The sequence below is a fragment of the Nyctibius grandis genome, chromosome 8, assembly GCF_013368605.1.
Source record: "Nyctibius grandis isolate bNycGra1 chromosome 8, bNycGra1.pri, whole genome shotgun sequence".
In the NCBI taxonomy this organism is placed as follows: Eukaryota; Metazoa; Chordata; class Aves; order Nyctibiiformes; family Nyctibiidae; genus Nyctibius; species Nyctibius grandis.
In genome coordinates this window covers 25,172,833-25,195,283 of record NC_090665.1, presented here as the reverse complement: position 1 = coordinate 25,195,283, position 22,451 = coordinate 25,172,833, and the positions used below count along the sequence as shown (strand labels likewise).

The following is a 22,451-nucleotide window of genomic DNA, read 5'->3' as shown; positions in this document are numbered from 1 at the left end:
ACTACCAAATGTGGTTGTAAAAATCCTGCTTCTGCAGCTAGTTGTGTTACTGCTTGTTCAGGGGCCTCTCTGTACCCTGTAGTCACATCCTTTTTGGCTATGAGTCATTACAGTTAATCAGTCACATGGTCAAAGTCCCATTTCAGTACAAATCATCTCCAGTTTAGATTTGAGTGGCTTAACCATGGGAGGGTTCCCATTGTCTTGTTAAGTTTCTGCCTTTGGACCTTAGGGGACAAAACTGAGAGGTCAATGTTGGTGTTTACCCATTAGTCAGCCTGAAGTTTCGCTTACTCTTCGTATGCTGGTTTGGCAGAGATATAGAGATATCACATAAAGTAAATAAAACCACTGCAATCCATCACCTCACTAGGAAGAGCTATCTGAACACTTAAAAGTAACAAAACTGTTGTTAAATGTGTTTGGCCTCTAGTAGTAACTTTGTTCAACAAAACGTCTTCATGTGTTCCTTCCTAGGCTCTGCATTAATGCTGACAAAACAGCTGATGATGCAGTGCTGATACACTAATGGGCTAAGAGGGGGGGTTTGGGGCTAGCTGCAGGTCCTGCAGGGCTCCACTACTTTCTGCATATGCGCCAGACAATGCTACTTTCTGCTGGGAAGCCTAAAATTGCAAAAGCCGTATGTCATTGGCTACTTCTTGCCTCCTCCCCCCTCCCCCCTCCACTCCCCCGCTATGGTTAGAAGTTCCTAATTCTCTGCTTCTTCTGAAGCAGTTTCAGCAGCCAACCTCTAAACCGCAATGGTCCCGTGTTCACGGGACTGATCCCTTCCTGCCTGGCTCTGTTCATTATCTTATCGTCATGCATCTGCTTATGTCACGCTCCAGGAAACTGGTCCATGACTCTGATGATGCCTCCACAGCACAAATATCCCCATCTAAAAGATGCGTTTCAGTCTCCATAGCCTAAACACTGACCTGTTCTTACACCAGAGTTTCACTATGAACTTGCAGTTGCTTCAGAACTGCCTTATAGGTTGCCTGTTTTGGGACGCCTTGACAATTTGTTCTCTCTCTGCCAACTCAATTGGAAATTCTGAGATTCAGAGGTGACAAGAACAAAGAGACTGGTTTAGTCTTCTACAGAGACAGTAATTTAGATCTGCTTGCCCAGCAAGCCTGTGACATGTGACCATGCTACTATGTTTATCTTCCAAGTCTTGACCAGATTTCACTGAAGGAATACTGTTTGACTTCAGGTAAACTAGCAAGCTTAATGAAAATTTATGTTTCTTTTCAGATGATAACCTACTCATTTCAGAGGAATTTCCAAAATAGACTCAGCTCCATTTAATAGTTTATTGCTAAAGATAAATAAAAATTTAAGTTCCTACCATTATTCCTGACAAACACAAGAATAAAAAGAAAATGTCCATTTCTACCTAGTCTATCACTTCATCTGAAATGTATACATATTCCAGAAATAGAACATAGTTGAATTTTTTTAATAATTTAAGGCTGCATGTTTAACATTTTTTGAAACAAGGATAAGAAACAGACACATGAACTAACAGCAAATGGTTATAGATGTACAAGAAGAGTTGTGTCAGCTACAAATTACAGGAGTGTACTCATGCTGACCTGCAAAACTAATATGGCAGACAAGTAGCCAGAGCTTTCTTGCTCTTCCTATGACACCACCAGGAAGAGGCTGAGTTGCATCAGCTGAAGGTCTAGCTTACAAGGCACACTTTCAACAGTACAGAGTATAAGGGAAATCAAGCATAACTTTTCAAGCATTTTGGTGTTTAACAGTGTTTGGAACTAATGGACTTCTTTCAGTTTCCTGGTAAATGGCAGCCTGAAAGAACTATATGGTGTCACAGGATGTGGGTGCCTTAATTTTATCTCTATTTTGTAGAGCACTGGTCTGTACTTAGCAAACCAGCTCTCAGCTTGCATTGTAGCCAAGTGCCTTCCCGTTCCCATGGCAAGGCTGGCTGTCAACCCGCAAATGAGTAAACTTCCTCACTGAGGTAAGGTGAATAGTAGCAATGCACAAAATTACTAACACTTCAGCCTACATCGTTTGAAAACAGAATTTTGTAAAACTAAACTACCAGAAAGTGTAGATGCCCTAATGACTCATCTTTCATTTTTAGCATGCTTTTTTAGCTACAAAGCACTACACAAGCAGCCTCTACAATGACACAAGCTTCATGGTACATCACAGTATGAGACAGCTAATATCTAAGAAATAAGACTAAGTTTGTAGTTTACCCTACATAAGCATTACACTGTACACAGAAAATCCAGTGATCGTCCTAGGATGATCTGAGTTGCCCAGTACAAACATCCAAAGTACTTTTTCCCTATATAGTTCTACTATTGCTATTTCAAGTATTCTTTAACTACTGAAGGTTCATTGAACTAAAGTCCAAAGCGCCACCTTTAAAAAGATGATTACTGTAGTACCCCAACTACCTCCACCATAGCACCTGGTACTTGGGGAGTTGTTTTTTACTTTTTATTGTAAGTTCGTATTCATAAGTCGCTCAAGAAATTTTGTGTGAATCCCACATCATTCAGCTCTGAAGCTTACTTCCTAAAGACAACATTCACAAGCTTTATGCAGAGTTCTTTCCTAAAAGAAAATCTAGCGTCAAAAAAAAAAAAAAAAAAAAGGCAACAGGTCCCATTTCTTCTCTTCCCCACCACTCACAGAAGCAAACACCCCGTGCTGTTACACTGCTGTGCCCCCTTTCCCACACCACTAACAGATTATAGCCAACCCTGGTTTCTAACACTGCCTCATATTTTCAAGCAGTGAATAGGAATCTCTCCACGGCCAGCTGCATGAAAACTTTGTAAAAGGGCAGCTTTAGTCTTCTATTTGATTGTTGTTATTGCTTTTTAATAATCTAGCAGACCCATTGAGTTATTCACAGCTTTTCTCATACATTGGTATAATTTATTAATTTATAATGGTTTATGTTATTTCCTGAAGTAATGTCTTCTTCATTTTGGAAATAATTACTTTGAATTTTACTTATGGCAGTTGATATTATCTTTAGCTAGCATCACTTCAGATGAATTTCCACCTCTAGTATCTAAACACTCATAACCCAGTTTATATTTTTTTCTCCTGCTTTACTGCTCCCTCTCCATTTAGGCTCAGGCACACACCTACACACTGTGTTAACATGTTTTCCTTATAGGTTCTATGATTTCAGGGTTTTTTTTAATATTTTTTTTTCAGTTCATTCTGAAATGCTTTCTTCTAGAGCTAACTTCCAAACAACACTTGTCCCAGAGAACACTAGTGCTCATATTCTGCAGAAATAGCACTGGAGGTTTCAGAGAAAATGTAACTTTTACTCTGTTTAAATTATATCTAGAAGATAGCATATTTATTTGCAAGACATTACATTTATATAACGTCCTCACATCTCTCACTTTCTAATGCCAAGTATGCATAGATTTTTGTAAGACTAACTCCAAATACCTAGTTGTAAGACAGGAGCTTTTCACGGTAAATCTCTACCAAGGCCTTAACTGTGCAAGGACTCCTTGGTTAGGTATACTGGGAGCTTGATACAAACGAGTGAATTAACTTTGTTTCTTTGTATGCCTGTTTTCCAGTCTAACTTAGTAGCATTCGCAGTGAGACTCTACGAATGTGTGCCTTGTCCTCACAAAGAATACAAACTCGATTACTGTGTACTTCCAAAGCACTGGGAATGAAACAGAGGAAGATTGTTCACACCAACTTTAAAATTGACAGAGGTAAAAACAAATTACCACATCTGCACATTGTTACCTGTGCTTTTCTTAAAGGAGAATATATTCTTCTCCAAAAAAGTGTCAGTTACAACATGATATTAAACTAAGTCTGTATTTAGACAAAAAGTGGTGACTTACTGTAATGAGAGCATGCAATTCCTAGAATTATACATTGCCTAACAGGTTTGGACACATTATGATAAGAGGCATCCAAGTGGCACCAGATTTTATCCTTAATGCATCAATAGAAATGAATTACTATCTCTATACCAACAAACTTGAAAACACTTCCAAGATTACAGGTCCAGATCAAGCATACCAGACACCAAAGGGGAAACACCTCCATCTGCCATACTCTGGTTGCTACATGAAGGAAGCCTAAATCTGCAGGAGAGAAGGGAGCAGCAACATGTGTCAGGATGTCCCCCGAACAGTCAGAAGGCCAAGGCTGCAAGGGGCAGCTTAGAGCATATTACTACCTGCAGAAGAGATGCAAAGACATTTGCACTCAGGCATTTCACATCATATTTCTTATCGACCTCATAATTTTTCAAGGATTTTTTTATTTCATAGCTTGCATTATTAAGTTTTTGAAAAAGATTCCTATGAATACAAACGCTTTCTTTAATTTAAATAATAAAAAAAAACACAACAAATAATTATTTCTGGCTGCTTAACAGAATTAAAAGAATTAGAGAACAGCAAAAAATTGGTTGATTTCAATAAAGTTGCCCTGATAGACGGATCACAAGTGCCATTGAAAATAAGGGTTTCTACCCTGGATTAAAGATATATTTATATAAGAAATACAGAAAGTTCAGTCTGATTAATTAGTCTGCTGACAGTACAAATCTACTGCAATGGACCTGGATGTGTCCTTGAAATGCCTCTGGCCTTGTAAGCCAAGAAAGCGGCAGGAATTGGGTTTTGCAGACAATGAATAACCCTTGCATCTCCAGAGAATCCTTTGAATCCCCCCAGATATGGAGAATATGTACCGTATGGTCTTTAAACCTCCTTTTTTTCTGTAGCATGCAGACAACTCCTATCTGACTTGAGAAACTCTAAGGAATCTTTTTGATTTCCTCTATTTTCTCTGCAGCAAGGCTTCACCTATGAAGAAGGCATGAGGTGGGCTGGTGCTGGCCAATTTGATCATTACGTTAATAAATGCATCAAAAGAAATATTTAAAACACGTAAACACTGGACATTAATTATTTTTAGTAAGGAATCATCAAAGAACTGAAATTCAGAAAGCATTTCGGATATTATAACAACAGCAGGCATATGAAAAGCGAGTGTACCATAAAGACAACGGGCAGAGAGACCAAGCTAGGATCTATTTGCAATCGAACTGGTTTCTCCTCCAGCAACTGCACTGTGAAGCTTCTAGATGGAATCTGCAGACAAGAAACCAACATCCAACACTTCAAATACTCAGCATCACACACTATCAATCATTCCCAGGGTTCTTCATTATGAGTGAAATCTCCTGTCTCAGTACGAGAAGTCATAGGGATTTGGTTTTGAGTTTGTTTTTGAGCTAAAAGCTTTGAAGCACTTTTTTGTTCTGAAATGTGGCTTTACAATGAACTTCATGACAGATCATTTCCCTAATGATCACATTTCCTGTAGTGAGACTTCTCATCTATGCCTGCATCAACACCACAACCACACGCACTCTGCAACACCTTCCATCTCCAGCGAAAACGTTATTATGTGCGCACAGAGTGAAACAGGACTCAAAAAGATGTGTCACTCTGACCTAAGACACAGATCAGGAGTCTGCATCACCAGCACAGCTGAACTGTTTTGATTTTTAATTTGGATTTCCTTTACAAGGAGAGGAAATGGCAACTTTTATAGAAATCACTAAGACCTATCGTTGTTGTCCTGAACATGTTAATTCTCATTTGCATTTGCCTCCTGCCATACCACAATAATTCCAGATCATAAAATTAAATGCAGCTGCTAAATGTACTGACCCCTGCTGCAAAATTACTAGTGCATTATTGTTATTTCCCTGCTCTTGATTTACTCTTGCTCATGCTCCAGAACATCTGAAAGGTGCCACCCTTGGATCTTATCCAATTGTCCAAGCAACCCTTTTATTTGTGCTTCAGTTTTATACTCATGCCTGGAAGTAGGCTGAAATTTTCTTTTGAAGCTGGCAACAATCTTCTCCCAGGAAGATGGATTAATACCCTCCACTAGTCTTTGCTCAATATCAGATTAAGTTCTTGTGTCCACCCTTTTGCTAGGGTGACAAGTACTTTATGCAGAAGGTTAACCCTGGATTTCTGCAACCAGCTGAGGTGATACACAGCCCTCCTACGACTTTGCCAATTGACTAACAGGATTCATTAAATAAATGGTTTATTTCACACAATAATCAATGTTACACTCTCCTCTTGTTTTTCATTGTTCAATATGACTTTTTGCTTGAGTTTGCTACAAAATATGTGACTTCCTTTCTAAAACAAGTCACAAATAAACAACTTAAAAGTTTGAATTCAAAAATGTTCTCTCTTGTGTCTTCATTTCCCCTCCTTTTTCTTTTTTTTTTTTCCTCTTACTCAGCAAAAGTTTCAGAGTATTTCTTTTGTCCAGCAACGCTCCAGCTGACCTTTTAGAAGTCAGTTCTCTGGATCTGTTTCCATTTAACCTGGGAATTAATGACTTTTCTTTGCTAAAATGTTCTGAGCTCTGTGTAACAGCAAGATATTTATGAAGGTGCATTGAAGTCCATTTATGAAGCAGAAATATTTTATATCAGCCCTACAAGGTGACAATTTGCTATGATGAACAGGTGTCCCAAGGCTCTTTTATTTTGCATTTCCTTTAATAACTGATGTTTAGAAGCACTTACTAAAATAAATATATGGTCTGATTTCTCCAAAAACACACTTTTATCTCTAATGACACCAATATTTTGCAAGGTAATATTGTAATGAAAAATGTTCCATGGTTGTTTTAAGGAAATTACATTTCTTTGTCTCACCTAGAAGATAAAAATGATAGTCACTGACATTATGTTTCACTCAAAACCACCTATATGTATATGAAATAATCAAGGTTCAGGTATATTCCTGAATGCAGAAATCTATTCTAAACCATTTGGCAATTTGGAAGAGTTATTGTATTTCTACTTACATACACAAAACCACATGCTATAAAGAACTATCATCCCATTAATGGTTTGGGAATCCTGAAAGGTGGCTGTATGGTGGCTAAGGGATCAAGTCTTGTGTGTCTAACCTGATAGTGATGTATTTTTCTTTCGCTATAAAGAATCCCACTGAAGTTGGCTCAAATTTAAACTAATGAATAACTCTGTGCTTTCTCAAAGGCACAGATTTTCATAAGTAAAATTTCTAAAATCTTAGTAACATTTATTTTAAAGACAAGCTATTTTTCCTCAGGCAAAACTCTCACAAACATAGTTTGAAAGCTGCTCCAGGTAAGAATTTTCTGAAGGGATGCTATAATCATTTCAGTAGTGCAGGTCTAATCATTAATAAGATATGAATGAAATGCCTTCCTGACTAGCAAAAGAATGTATTTTTCCTAATTAGACATTGCTTCTTCCCCCTCTGCATTTGTTCTGCACAATTGCTTACTCTCTAGAGAAGAGAGAGATTCTCAGCGACTTCTCTTAGCAAGAATTCCTCCCCCTCCCCTTTAAGAATTGCCTTTAATCTTTGTTGTAAGTGGAAGAATGATAGTATTCTGCCTACACTTCCTGGAAACTCAGCCTAGGCCTGTGTGTCTGCTTTTATCAAAATATCCATCAAAGGTCAGGTAATTTTCCATACTCATCTAGAGACAAAGATGCTACCTATCTTGATGAATCAGTTCAAGAGTGACAGTGCTTTTCCCTCAAAATGAATCAGATATAATCACTAAGAAAACGAAGGACATTATTTCCATGACTATAAGTGTGCTCAGAATTACAATCTTATCAGATTCTGCAGCTTTTTCCACTGTGGGCCCCCAATCCAGCTCCTCCCTGGCTTTGGAGTTGGTGACAGGAGACAAGGGACCAAGCAGCAAATCAGTCGGTCGTGGCTAACTAGTCAGCAGGGCTAAGCTCTGCACTAGTTCTGGTGGCTATCAGAAAGTATGAGGTCAACTAGGGAGCACGGGACACCAAGTGCTAGTTTTTCTTTTTTCTTTTTTTTTTTTTTTAAAAAAAAAAAAAAGGCTTTCTTCATGCTACTACTGAAGAAATGATGGAGATAAGCCATTAGGTTTTCATCCTCTTTAGACTAACATGTAAAATGGTGATTGTGCCTTCAGTACTTATTTACTCCTTACACAGGAAAGAAACCCCCTGATTTACTGGAAAAAAAAGCATGCTCTTTGTTTCAGCATCAGGACTGCATTTACTACTGTAAGTTATCAATATGTCAGCACATTCCTTGTAAGCCGTTTCAAAGGCCAAAATTTCCAAAACATAAAAGGGATTTAGGAGCCTAAGTGATCTTCAAGAAGTCCAATATACCCATCAAAAAAAAAATCTGTCAGCTTCTCCAGCAACAATACAAAGAAACTTGACTGAAATCCGTTTGTGCTGCAGGAATCCTAACATGACCCAAAGAGACCAAAATATTTTCTTTCATTACTTAATTCTTATCTTGGCATTAGAGTGGTAACACAAAATTTGCTTGACATCTTAACTTTGAAAGACTTGAAACAATCGACAAATCAGTTTTCTTTTTTCTTCTCAAACGTCTCTCACATCTGAGCAAAGATATCAAACAGTATTTTGCACTTAAGTTTCCTACCAACATGCACTTTGCAAGTGTTGGTGCTGATTAAGGATATAAAAACAAAGGCTACAGCTCAAAACAGATACAATGCAATGGTTTTTCAGTAGGATCTTCCTACTACTTCCATCTCAATCCTATGCTCCACTAAATGGGAATTATACTGCCCTTGGTCAAAACTGAAACTTAACATGTTCTGAAAATTGTAATTCCGCATTTCCTGACATCACACAGATCTAGAGGAGATTGTTATTAGCGTTATCAATATTCACATGATCTACTTTAAATGTGGCATCTACTTTAAAGTGTTTCACTCCTTTTTGCAAGAAGCAGGAATGCCTCATAAAACAACGTTTAAAGCCCTTTGTCAAATAACAACAACAAATGTAATGTCCATTTTGAACCAATAACTGAAAACAATACAAAAATAATGATAACACTAACACGATACAAGTCACTTTCATGGTCATAAATACAATAGGAACAATTGTAATCCTCAGAAATAAGAGGTGCAGGAATGCAGCAGGTTTGGCACTACACTACTGCAAAGAACTGAATGTTTAACTAGACATCACTAGGTGCTTTAACAAAAAAAAAAAAAAAAAAAAGAAACCAAAGCACATCAACACACAAGAAACCAGAAGCCCAGTATTAGTTCTTCATTTCTGTTCCAGATATTGGAAGAGTAGCTATGAAAAAGCTTGATTTGCTTTATTTACAACATTGCCAGAAGAACTTCAGCACAGAATTACATCCCGGAAAGTCGCAAATACATGTGACTTCCACAATGTACAATGACTATTTTATAATGAAATCATACACACATAAGTTGTTCCAAAAGACACTGTCTGGAGAGCAAAGGTAATTATTCAAGAATTGGCAAACGCTGACTTGTGTTGCCAGTGCAAAGCCCTAGTTTTTTTTCTTTCCTAACACTTATGAATGTTCTCTGAGATCTTTCATTCTGTGATCACAGACTGCTCTTTTGGTCCAGCACAGAAATGCTCCAGAGCGTGCGGTGAAGATACCTTTTGTCTGGAGTGCTAATTCTGTGCATGAGCCACGGAGTTAGTGAGGCAGGGGACCACAAAAAAGAAAAGAGATCTCGCATCTAAGTAGTAAAATGCTGGTTTAGGTAACAGGATTATATTTCAGCTCTTGTCACAGAATTCTTGTATGATGCTACAAAATCTGCTTACACTAGATTTTCCATACAGCAGTCATTTATAATTGGTCTGCATTTAACAGGTTCTTATCTTAATTATACCAATCTGGGAGCTATTGCATTTTCCCCTCTGCCCGTGCTGGGGGGAGGTACTGCCTTTTCACCTCTGCCTGTACTGGGGGGAGCAACTCTGCCTGAGGAGGATTTCCAAGCTCTCAGTCTTGGCTTTGTATATATTTGTATATATTTGTATATATTTGTATATATTTGATTATTTCTATTATTATTGTTATTATACTCTTTTTCATTATTATAGTTTATTAAAACTGTTTTAACTTTTCAACCCATAAGTCTCTCTCCCTTTTCCCTTTCCCTTTCCCTTAGGGGGGGGGAGAGGGTTAACAGAGAGCATCTGCCACCTGGTTAATAGCCAGCCCAGCTTTAAACTGTGACAGATTTATTAAAAAACATAAAAGTGGTGAACTTTCAAAACTGCAAATTAACTAAAGAGGCACTTTAAAGTGTATGGTGCTTGTCTCAGATTAAGCTTTCTGAATCAGACTGATTTTCTCTTTGGATCATTTTGTCATCACAAATATGAAAATCCATTTGTGTGTAGCACTTAGCTACGGCCTGAACTATATATTGAGCAACACAGATATAATAATACACTGACTATATTTTCATTCTCTACATAAAGAGAATCCTGTAGTGAAAAAAATGGTATGTGTCAGTAAAAACTGCCATAAGATACAGAGATGAAGCTACTTCCTGAAAACTGGGTACTTAGCTTCACAACCTTCATGTCACTCTGTACATGTGATTTCTTAGTGTTTAAAAACATCCTCCACCCTCAAAAAAAATCAGAAACTCTATGAAAGGGTGCATTGCTGCTCTCTTCAGCCTTTACCAGCAGGAGTGGGATGTGCCTATCTCCTTGCTCAGATCCACCCCTTGGGGTTAAGTGAGTACGGATAGCATTAGGATATTTTCACCTTCTGAGCAGGACAGTGCTAGAAGACTTTAATGAATGAGTTTTGCAGATATTTGCTGACAGCACAGGAGTGGTGACACTCAGGATGACGTAAAGGCTCTCTATCAGTTTTTCTTGTCTTTCTCTCTCCCCCTCCTTTCAGCTGCTCTGTTCCCCACTACCATCTCAGTCCCAGCATCCAATCTCTTCTCTTAAACCAGTTTCATCATCCTTCCTCTGATGCTTTGGGGTAGCAACAGCTGTACCACCACATCCTGACTCCTTGTCCCACAACGTTGATCTCCCCTCATTTGGCTTCATATCTGATCAGAACTTGTTTCTGAATGTGAATTCTTATAACTACAGAAAACTCCACTAAAAAAACACGGATTGCATCCACTAACACTGTAAAGATCTGACATCAGCCATAAATTAGAAGATTTATCACTCTATCAATCATTGCAGTGCTTTTCAAAGACTACCATAAAGATCTTAAGTGATTTTTTTTAAAAAGGATGTAGGGTTACATACCTTACCTATGGTTGCACATTGCCACAAGGACAAGCTGACATAACAGACAGAGCTCAGATTTTACAGAAAGAAAATATTATTAAACAGTTATTACACATCAGCTTCATTCAAGACTCTACTCACAGCTGTATCTTATGATCAACTACTGTAATAGCAAATGCAGCAGTTCCAAACCCTTAGCATTTCATAACAAAATCTTTACAAACTTGCAGCCATCTAGAACCCAAAAGTCCTTATGACCCTGAACTTCAACTCAGCCAATTAATCACAACGAATTCCACAAAAATGAAAAGCCCCTCTGTAGAGTTCTATAAATATTTCAAAAAATATTCCATACTGTAATATGGATCCAGGTCACATTTGAATTAATTGCAAGCAATTCCCAGAGCTTGTGTCTATAGAGTTCACCATCTGATATTCATGAAACACAATGTCATCCTCTGTAACCCTGAAGATAAATTCTGGATTTCTTTCTCCATGTTTTTTTTTCAAGATAAAAGTTATAGTGTTACTTTTTTTCAGTCTAAATAAATCTGTTAGGTCAATTACAGGTCAAAATTAATTTATTATTGTTATTACTATTTATGAGCACTTAGCTATGAGAATGATGAACGCCACATAAAAATTTTCTGAACTGAACAGAATGTGGTCCCTCTCTTTCGTATATGATGCTGTTCACGTTAGCTCATCTCCCACAGGTAGAGTATCTGCTACAAGAATCGAGAATCAGAGGGATGAGATTATATTCTCTCTCATACAAGAGAGTGAATGCGTGTGTTTGTAACACATCATCTACACAGTCTGTTGTTTGTTTACTGTATTTCACCCACTGGTGAGAGAATGCAATATGTGAATGAAAGGATTAAACAGCTGGAGAAAATAATCATTGCAAATAAATATAGTGCCTTTGTATGTGACCTGATTTTTTATTGTTTCTATACAGCAAGAGAGGAGCTTTGGAGCACCATAAGTTTTCACCTGCAGCAGTTTTATCATTACAAGTTATCTTCCAGGAATACAATGCATCAGGTGTTGCCATGTAAAGAAGTTATAAGAGCACAATGTGAGACCTCCAACACACGGACCTATGTAGGGGAGTTTATTTTGGATTTATATTCAGTTGTATGCTGCTTTGAATAGATTTGTATGTACTTTTCTCAGAAAAGGAAGTAAATGGCACAGGGGACTATGCAAGCTCTTTGGCTGGGCACATATGCTATTACTATTTTTTTCCCTTATCTGTCTTTCCTCTTGCCTCTATACCATCCCCTTTTAAGAAATATCCATGCTGTCCAGAATCAGATCATAAACCCTTTGAGAAGATCATATTTCATCCTATGTTTGTACAGCACCTGGCTTGATCATGACAGTGGCCATTAGCCCTACTGTGCACACAGGTCAGACAGTGACACACACACAGGAGCAGCTCCTTCCTGACTTTCCAAGTGTTCAGGATTCACAACCTCAGAAAAAGTTTCAGAAAAGATTAAATTGCAGCTGCACACTCCAATTTTTCACATCATCTCAGTGACCAACATATGGAGGTCTTCTGAAAACCTGATCATTTTCTTCTATGAAAAAACAGTTCTCTAGTGTTTTGGAGCTTACAGTCATAACTAGGGATGTTTCCTCCAAACAGCTTCCTCAGGGCAGCTAACAGGAAAGCAGAACTTTGAGTTTGAAGACCCCCAGTAGGTTAAAAAAAAAGGGGGGGGACACTTTATTTTCCTGTTCTCATATAAAGCCAAATAAAATGCAGCAAAATACAGAAAAAAAAATCACAAAGATAAAATAAATCCAGTAAGTCACTTGAAAGTCTTTTCAGACTTTCCACTGATGTCACCACTGAGGTGAAACTTAGGTAAGCAGCAATTCTGTTGCAAAGAGAAACAGAGAGCATCAACTGCAGAGAGAGCAGCCAAAAATGGCATATCTGACATGCTCTGTGTTATTAAAATGTCTTCATTGCTCATTGAAGAGTGTTCTTTAGAAGCTGTGGTTTGCAAGCAATCCTTCCCTTGCCATTTAAGACATGCTCCTGCAATTACAACACACTTGGTGACATCTCTGGAGCAGAATCACTTCCACATTGTAAATGGTTCTCTTCCCAACATTAACACAGAAACTTAAATGAGCTACTGTGCCAAACACTTGTCTGTTTATTCATGGTGGTGCAAAACTGCATTTTAGCAGGCCCTTAAACTCCACATTAATCACAGCAGGAAGACGAATGCAGCTGTCGCTTTTTTATTAGCTTTTGGAATAATCTGATCCTCAAATCTTGGAATTTTTGTGGGACCTTTTCTCCTGAACTCTTCTATGATTTCTAATTAAGTTAATACATCCTGTGTTGATTCAAAAGGCATCTGTATCTGAGATTTCCATAAACAGTATGCCTCTATAAATACTATCTTACTACATATTAAAACTTATCTATTTTGTCACTTCAAAATCCTCATGGCCAAAAAGGCCAATCTTCAGAAAAGTATAAAGTGCTAAATTCAGGAGGCCAAACATCATTGGATTTTATGAAAGTTTCACCTCTGAGTATTACAAAACCTCTAAGTATTACAAAACCTTGATCCATTAATATAAAGGATAAATAACTCTTTATAGATCTCACATTCATTTCCTTGAACTGCCTTCCCTTGTATTCAGCACCATTCCACTGTAAACCTTCTAAACCGTAAGTATGCAAGTTGACACCGGGTTAAGCTGTTATTACTCCTAACGTTTTCTAAGAGTGAGAGTGGGTGTACTGGGAGGTTCTCAGAAACATTTATTTCCAAGTCATTTGATTAGCAGACTAGGACAGCAAAATCAGAAATGCTACTAAGTTGTACTAACGCATATTTCTTACTGCTGTTTCACATCTTTTCCTCAAACCTCAACCACATTTCATACTTCAGACTAACACACTAGACTGCAGGTGTGTGGAGGATGTAGAAAAGTCTTTCAGTTCTGTTGAGGGAGCACAGTTGAGCACAGAAGCATTAATGAAACTGCAAACAAGGCCAAGTATTTTCATGTACTTATTGAGCAGTCTCAAGTATCGTAAATGTTATACTTGCACTCACACACACAGATACATGGCACAGGCATGCACATTCACACACATTATTTGGGGATGAGGGAGCTTCTATATGGCTTAGAAGAGGCCTAGGGCAATAATCTCTCACTGCCACCAGGGACCAAGTGAAAAAAAACTACATATAATTTTTAAAATATATGTTTCACTATAATTTAAATTCTTCCAAAAAAGAGTGATATGAATAAAGAAATCCTCCAGATACTCTATCCAAAACTCATTAAAACAAAAAATTTCTCTAAGGTATGTATGCACGTGATTCTGCATTTATTTTAGACATCAGAAGTCTACCTCAAGAAGATTAACTAAACTGTTGCAGTAGCATCATTGGTCATCTTTCCTTTTGATTATGTGAACATATGATTTTAAATCATATGTTGACAGGGTCAACTTGGCCTGCATTTCTCTAGAATGGTTGGTTTACGTTTATAAATGCTACCACTGAGACTCCTAAAACACCTAATTTACTATATAGGTTCACTATTGTATTTACCCCTAAGCGTGGAAGATACTTTATAACATGAAGCCTTTTGCAGCTATGGTCCGTTTAGCACACCTTCTCATCTCATCTGCAGACACTGGAAGTAAAAAGCTGGTAGTCCTGTTCTTGTGTCTCACAAGGACTCATTGACCATCTTCAGTTATTTCACCCAAGATTGGTTGAAATGGAGACTACAGTCGATGTGTTCCTGTTTTAGAGAATTTCAGATTTTCTGAAGTTAAGCACAGTATGGGTTGTTCTTAGCACAAAAATATTGGCTCCTCATTGACAATACCTGTGCTTGAGGACTGAGAACAAGGTAGAAACTTATGCACAAGTCATTTGTTTCATACTTTTCATTTTCTTTGCTCAGATACACTATTCAAAATACTCTAATGCACAACCAGTTTCTTCAGATTAATTTGTGGTAGTTTACAGGTCGCAAGAGACAAGCATCCCTCTGAATATTTAAGGAACTATGACTCTACATTTTGCAACAAGGTAAGTGTTCCTACCTTCAACTTAACAGATGATGAAACTGAGACCTGAAGAAATGAAAATGACTTAACACTTCACGCCATGAGTCTGAGACAGTCTAGACTGCAGCTGACTTCTGTCTCTTAGATCTTATTCTATAAACTTGACTATGCTCTGCCATTTGTCTTACCTTTTTTTCCACCTACCTATGTCTTAACTCACAAGCATCCAGAAACAGTTCAGGGACTAATACTATCTTAAATATTCCATTCACAGCTTCTGCAATGTATATGATTACCTGAAAAGGCTTTACTAGCCATATATTTTCGTACCATCTCAGCTGAGGCTCTGTATTGTACCACATTTCCCTCAGTGTAAAATCTTTCAGCTCATACAGGACATATAAGCTTCATTTAACAAACTGCTATTTCCTTATATGTTGTACAGAAAGCTTCATTGTATGGCTTCATTTTTCTATTAGACAGCTAGTTTGATTATTTCTCTTTTTGTCAGGAAAAGAATGTATTTCAAAAGGCAATTAAAAATATTGCTCCATGGAGTCCACATTTTTGCAACAACAAAAAAAAGTCATTCATGCACAACAAAAGATACCTCTAGAGCTCTGTGCAGGGTGGTGGGATTATGAATGAAGAACAGACAGATTTTAAGAGGAGTATTTGAAACTAGAGAATAGAAACCTAAGCAAGCAGGCTAGCCGAGGAGGCACTGACACAGAATAACTGGAAGAACAGTACTGCAAAGCAGTGGTATAAAATAAAAGAAGTGGATCCTGTTACCTATACAACACTATGGATAATATAAGCTAGCACTGAAGTGCTCACAGCTAGTTTCTAAAATCCTGGCACTGAAGGCCCCAAACTGCTTTACTTGAAAGGGAAAGAAGCCTAGAAACAGATAAAATGCTGTAGCAGTTACTGAAACACCGGTGAACAAATCCGTTTGCAAGTGCATGGACAGTCTGGAAATACATCAGGACACACAGTACAACAGTCTGAGAGAACAGTAAAGTTGCACAGAAAAAAACAGATTTCACAACTGTATCTTATTTTAATCTTGATATTTACAGGAGAAAGTCAGAGTTTTGTCACTTTAAAACTTTCTACCATTTTTTGCACAGAAGTGCTTCAGGGCCTAAACTGAGCTTTGAAGAGTAAACTATTCCCCCCAAAATGTTTTGGATGTTCTATACATTGTAAGTTTGCCTGAAAGAAATAACTCCTTGATTTCTAGTTATATACGATTGAAGATTAATAAATGTGAATAACGGACATCTCCGCACAATGCAGAAAGCAGCAGAGCTCAGGACAATCACTGTCTCCCAGGCAGGGCTGGCAGTCACGGCCCCAGCAGCCAGCTCAAAGGGCATGTCTGTCCCAAGCAGGGCACAGACATCCAATCCAGCCCTATCTAAGTTGTTACCTTCCTGTAACACACACGTTCTTGCTAGGGTTTGAAAGGAGTTCATCACTCACAGCCACAAAGAGCTATACTCATGCTAGTAAACCTTGCCCAGCACCTGACACTTTCCTGCAGTGCCTCTCACTCCTGTGCTGTCATGGGTGCCATCTCTGCAGCCACCCCCACGCTGCACTCCCCTGTGGTCCCCACCCCCTGGGCTGGCAGCACGGGAGGAACAGCCAGTCAAACGAAGGGGAACGACAGTGGCAAGCCTCAGGGCAAGTCTGTGCTGCAAAACACAGGGTAATGCAAGAGACAGTCAAGCTAACTCTTAGCAAGGTAGCTGAATGAGTACGAAGTCAAGCCATGACAGCAGAGAGCTCATTGTGAGTTAATTCGCTCTGCCTTCCTGGTGGGCCAGATGTATGCTTATGAATATTAACTCTTAAAACTAGATCAAGAATGTAAACAGAGAACAGAACATTTTCATGGCCTGCTGTTCTCCTTTCCTTGCTCCCAGCATGGTACAGTATATACCCCAATACAGCTGCACACCAAAAGAAAACAGGATAATTTTCATGCACTATATACAATACATTCACAGTTTCATTGTGGAGACTGCCTACATGTTTAATGCGTACACACGTTCCCAGGGAGGCAGACAGTTCTGCAGGTAGGTCACGGGAGTCAGAAAAACAGAGCTTGATTCCTGATACTAAGAACATTTTGAAAAGTCACTTCATCCTGTTTCCTGCCCACACTTCTTCTCCCTTATCTCATTATATGCAATGTTTCTAGCCCACTCACTGTTGATTTGTTCTTCAGAACCTAAATATATAAACGTTAAGTTCACCAAATTAAAACTAAAACTACAGGAAGTGGCTCCAACATACCATGCCACCAAGAGCCGGATTTTCTATAGAACTGTTCTCTGCATGGCAGTTTGGCAGCTTTAGGTCTATACTGGTAAAACGTTCTCAGTACGTCAATATACTGATGTGAGTGAATACAGAATGACTAGTAAATGTCTTTTCCATACTATGTAAGAAAGACCGATTAGCCCAGAACCAATGTCTCTTGCCCTATCTGCAGTTATAATCAATATACCACATCAACAACCCAGCCATCTGCTCATTATGTTTGTGGAGGTCTAGGTGAACGGGTAACGAAAATTACACGTTTGGCCCAAATTAGTAGCTATTCTAGTCCAGAAACCATGTGGCTATGCTACTGTGCTGCTATGCTCCAATTAACGTGTGGCCTACTGATGGCTTAGGTACACCATAACGAAACTGAACAGCTTCCAGTTTAGAAGTGGCTTGTGTCTGGCCAGCCCGGGAAGTGAGCAGAACTGCCTGCACCTCTGTGTATACACAAACTCTCTGCCTCAGTTCATTTTGAAGAAAGACTTGGAACTGTGCAAGATGTGAAAAGCAGGCAGTTTCTTTCAAATTATTAAGAGGTCCCTGAGTGCAGGACTCCAGGGTATGTATTTCAGAAAGCCTTAAGTGCACCACTAAAAAAAAAAAATAAAAATGTTATACAGTCTTAAACAGAACCTGCAGTGGGGCATCCATAAGAGGAAAACAGAGGCAGTGCTCTTAAGCCTTCACTTCACTTTCTTCTACCTTAATACCTATCCTCCTGTCAGAGCAATTCCCCTTATCCTTTATCTTACACATAAAATGAACCAATATTACTGAGTTCCGCTACTTAAAAATTAGGTCTGCCAGACTCTTTCCAAAGGGATAGACCAACCTGTGAAAAACCTTTTCACAGAAAGTCAAAGCCATAGGATGAGCTATACTGACACTGATGTCTGTGTGAAGAAAACATATTTCCAGGTGGAAACCTCCACAGCTGTTGGGCACAGAGACTGCATGGCCCCAGATTTCGTGTGTCTGCTGAAGCTTGGTACTTTTAACTTGGAAAATAAAAAAGTCACACCGAAAACTATCAAGCAAGTATTTAGTTTCCTGAAACAAAGGAAGTGGCTCAGAAGTGGGTGAAGACTTTTGAAAGCTGTCAAATTGCTAATACTTTTGTGGAGGGTGGGGGAGGAACCCAAACTAATGATCTAATGGGAAAAAAAAGTGCTTGTCCTGCAAGCATTTCTTTTTCTTTTTTCTAAATGGAAGCAAAGGTTTTTATCTCCTTTTTTTTTTTAGGGGGGGGGTGGGGAGTTGGGAGGGTGAAGTGTTGCGGTTGTTTTTTTGTTTGGTTGGTTGGTTGGGTTTTTTTTGTCTTTTGTTGTGTTTTTTTTAATTGGGTTGTTTGGGGGGGGGTTATTTGTTTGTTTTTGCACAAACAGGCATTGATGCATTGTATCAGGTATGTTAGCATAACTTTTTTGATTGGGAAGACAGCCTAGATACTAGAAAGTGTTATGTTATCAATCTTATACTAAAGATTTTAAGAAGCATACATCTGGCAACTAAAGATTTTAGTAAAGCTAGCCATTCTGTGTAGGTAGAGATGAAAGACAAACAAATAGTGCACAAAACACTGATGAATTTAATGGGATGTTTCAGCAGTGCAAATGTTTCCAAAGATAGATAGAACTCCAAGTTTGGTGCTTATTAGTACCATGTATTGGTATGTATAGGTATATCCACAAATACCATTACTCCTCTATTTCTTACCTGGATAACCAGCTGGATACATGCCTTTTATTTGGGGGATTTACATAGTGAAAAGGCCTTTGTGCAGGCTCTAGGTATTTCTAACTTTTTTGTTTGTTTTAATGTAGTTTGGTGCTCTTAAAAGCGGCTTGGTGATTACAGGAAATTTGAGATGTTTCATAGGATGTCCACGCTTGTGGTGGAAGTCAGACAACCTTAAAATTTCTCCTGCTAGGTCTTCAAATTACTATGTACCATATGCTTTTGGAGAATAACAATAATAGTAATAACAAAAAGTCCCAAAGCCCAACCAACAGAAGTGCCTGAAAATTGTTCTTGCCATAAAAACAACGTGTACATCATCTTTTGCAAATGTTGCTTCTCCATTAACAAACTCCCCCCTAGAAGACTGCCCAGGTGCCCATAGCTATGAGGCAGAGTAATCTACACGGCAAAGATGAAGCGTAATGGTTCTGTCACTCTGACAGGAGAATCAATCTCTGTGCCAAACTACATGGTGAAAACAAGGTCTGTGAGGTTGAATACTTGATACTACAGAATGAGACTAATAATTGCTTTAAGTGTGCTAGAGAGGAGTTAAAAGTTATCATTTCTTTGAGGCTCTTCTGTTTAGTAAAAGTATGTAGAGAGGAACTGGCTCGAGCTAGACTACTGTGTGTGGACGGAGAAAATAACTATGACTTGAAATAAAACACTGCTACCCCTCTTTCTGTCTTCCAGCCCTCTCTGTTAGCTAACACATCGACTGACTGTGGAGGTGGCTGAGAGAGCAGACAGTAACCTGCCCTTTCTGGAGAAAACGGAGCAGTGGGAAGTCTCAAAAAGACTTATACAATGGAAAGTAGGACAGCAGATTAAAAAAAAAAAAAAAAAAGGACAGGAAAAGCAAGAGATTTTGTTCTTTTCTGCTACAGTATAGCATGCACTTGTTTTCTTATAATATCCAACAGCTACCAACCAGATTCAGAGACTTTGAAGGACAAGAGAACTAATGCTTAGGCTTCAAATGCTCCTCTTAGCTGGTTATCAACTAAAGGCAGATCATTTTCTGGCTTACATCAGTATAAACCTTGAGTTACTATAGTGACATGATGATAGAAGCACGCATAAATTCAATGTATGTGAAAAGAGGTTTCAGCCCCACATATAATTTTTTGACATTTCAGAATATATGTTTCAAGCCACTTTTTAGGGTGAACATTACTTTAGAGAAAAGCTTTTCTGTCTGCCACCAGCTATCCCCAGTTACATTAACTAGCTAAACTGATGGAAGGTACATATACATAGAACGCTGCATGTTCTTTTAAAGAAAATATTTTCTTAAACATAGATCCATTTTTGTCTTCATATAAAGTATTATCTCAAAATTAATTGCCTTTCTTGCTACTCACATTATCTGTCACATCTAGCATGTTTTGCAAGATGAGCCTCTTGGGCTCTATCGTTCTCTTATAAAATTAAAAAAATCAAGTGACAAATTCACCTGCAGTAATGTAAACTAGGCAATTCAAAATTCTGATGGCTCTTTAAGAGGCAGTTTTTATAAAATAAATAATTTACATTTTATAAGATTAATATGAAATAAGTAATTTCCCAATTGTAGAGATTAACTTACAATGTTTAGATTTTTTTGTTAACCCCACTGCAGTAAAAATCAAAATTTGAGGAACTGTAAGCAGACTCTGAGATCAGGGAGTGGCTAAAATGGATGGGAAGATTTTTTTTCTTGAAGGATTTAAACACAGAAAATGAAGTACTGCATCGTGAGATGAAACCAAACATAAAGACTGTATTGAATAGGTTCATATAAGAGATCTAAACGTAATCTTTTTCAAATACAACTACAAATCTTTTTTTTTTTTAATGGTTCGTATAACTCTCACGTATTACCATGCGGAAGACATTTTAGCCTTGTACATTATGTGTCAATCTTCCTGATCTAGGTTCTGACACCGTTGCATACAGCTGTATTCTAGTTTCTGAACAAAGATATTATTTCACAAAGCTTTTCATTTGCTTTACAGAGGACATTCAGGGATCAAAAATGAGAGAAAGAAATATCAGTTGCTACCTACCTTTGACAAAAGCATCCTGTCTCAGAAATGCAACGCCAAATGCTAAGAGTTTAAGCCACAAAAACATGGTTATTTCTGGAAAACAGGAGTATCCTTATGAAACAGCATGTGTTTCTCTCTGGAAAGCAAAATAAGTGTTATCTGTCTGCAAAATAATTTCTCAGCAAAACTTGAACCAAAAAGGAGAATAACTAGGCACGTACATTGCACTGCCTGCTTATCTGTGAAGGAGTTGCTTCCTCCGTTACCCCAAAGTAACCACTCGCAAACTCACTATGCAGTTTAGTGATGTCAGAGACAATTACTTCTTCAAAAAAAATTCTTTCAGTTTCCAGGAAGTCAAGAGGGTTTTTCTTAAGTTGCTGCAGTAATGCTCAGCTTCCTTAATTCAAATGAAATAGATTATTTTCAGCCATTTCTTTCTACTGAGGAGCTAAACAAGACTTAACTTTTCAAAGGACTGGATTTAACACACAGTCATTCTTTCTCTTCATATTCACTTTTCTATTGCATGCATTCACTGAGTCCCTTCTATGTTATAGATGCTTCTTGAGATTTCTGTTGAAAGAGAAACCCAAACTGACAGTCAACAAAATCCTTATACTGGCAACAAGGCCTTCATAAAAAGATGCATCCTCAAATGAAGTAACTGCTGATTAAATGAAAACCCTTTAGACATGGGATATATTTCTGAATCTTTCCGCAAGGATGGAATTCTAGGTATGACATTATACAGAGCAAATGGATAGAGGCAGTTTAATTCTGTTTTTTGTAATGTTGAGTTCCTAATCATATAGCTCAATGCAATTCTTTACCATGATAGTGCCAGAGGATTATGGTCCTTTTTGTGGAGGTGATGCAAGGTACACCAAAGACATTTTCCCTCACTGCACGCACTGAGATACTACTCAACAACTGGATAGCAAGTGCCTGTTATACAGTAGATTACAAAGCGAAAAAACGTTGGGATTGCTTCTCCTGCATTTTTGCCTGACTTCCGCTTTGTTGGGATGCATCACTCCTGAGCTTGGAGAAGGTGATCCTTGAATATTAACCAGCTTTCCTGGGCTCCTCTTCCCTCCAG

At 38.2% G+C, this 22,451-nt stretch overlaps 1 protein-coding gene across 1 annotated transcript in view; it reads right to left on the bottom strand.

The window, feature by feature from the left end:
- Nucleotides 1-21,434, bottom strand: part of PTPRC (protein tyrosine phosphatase receptor type C) — a 71,357-nt gene extending 49,923 nt beyond the window's left edge. Inside the window, exons 1-2 of the mRNA XM_068406615.1 lie at nucleotides 21,368-21,434; nucleotides 20,525-20,527 (exon numbers count right to left, since the gene is read on the bottom strand). Of these exons, the coding sequence (XP_068262716.1) occupies nucleotides 20,525-20,527; nucleotides 21,368-21,434 (70 nt within the window). The remainder of the gene's footprint in view (nucleotides 1-20,524; nucleotides 20,528-21,367) is intronic.
- Nucleotides 21,435-22,451: the final 1,017 nt, after the last annotated feature.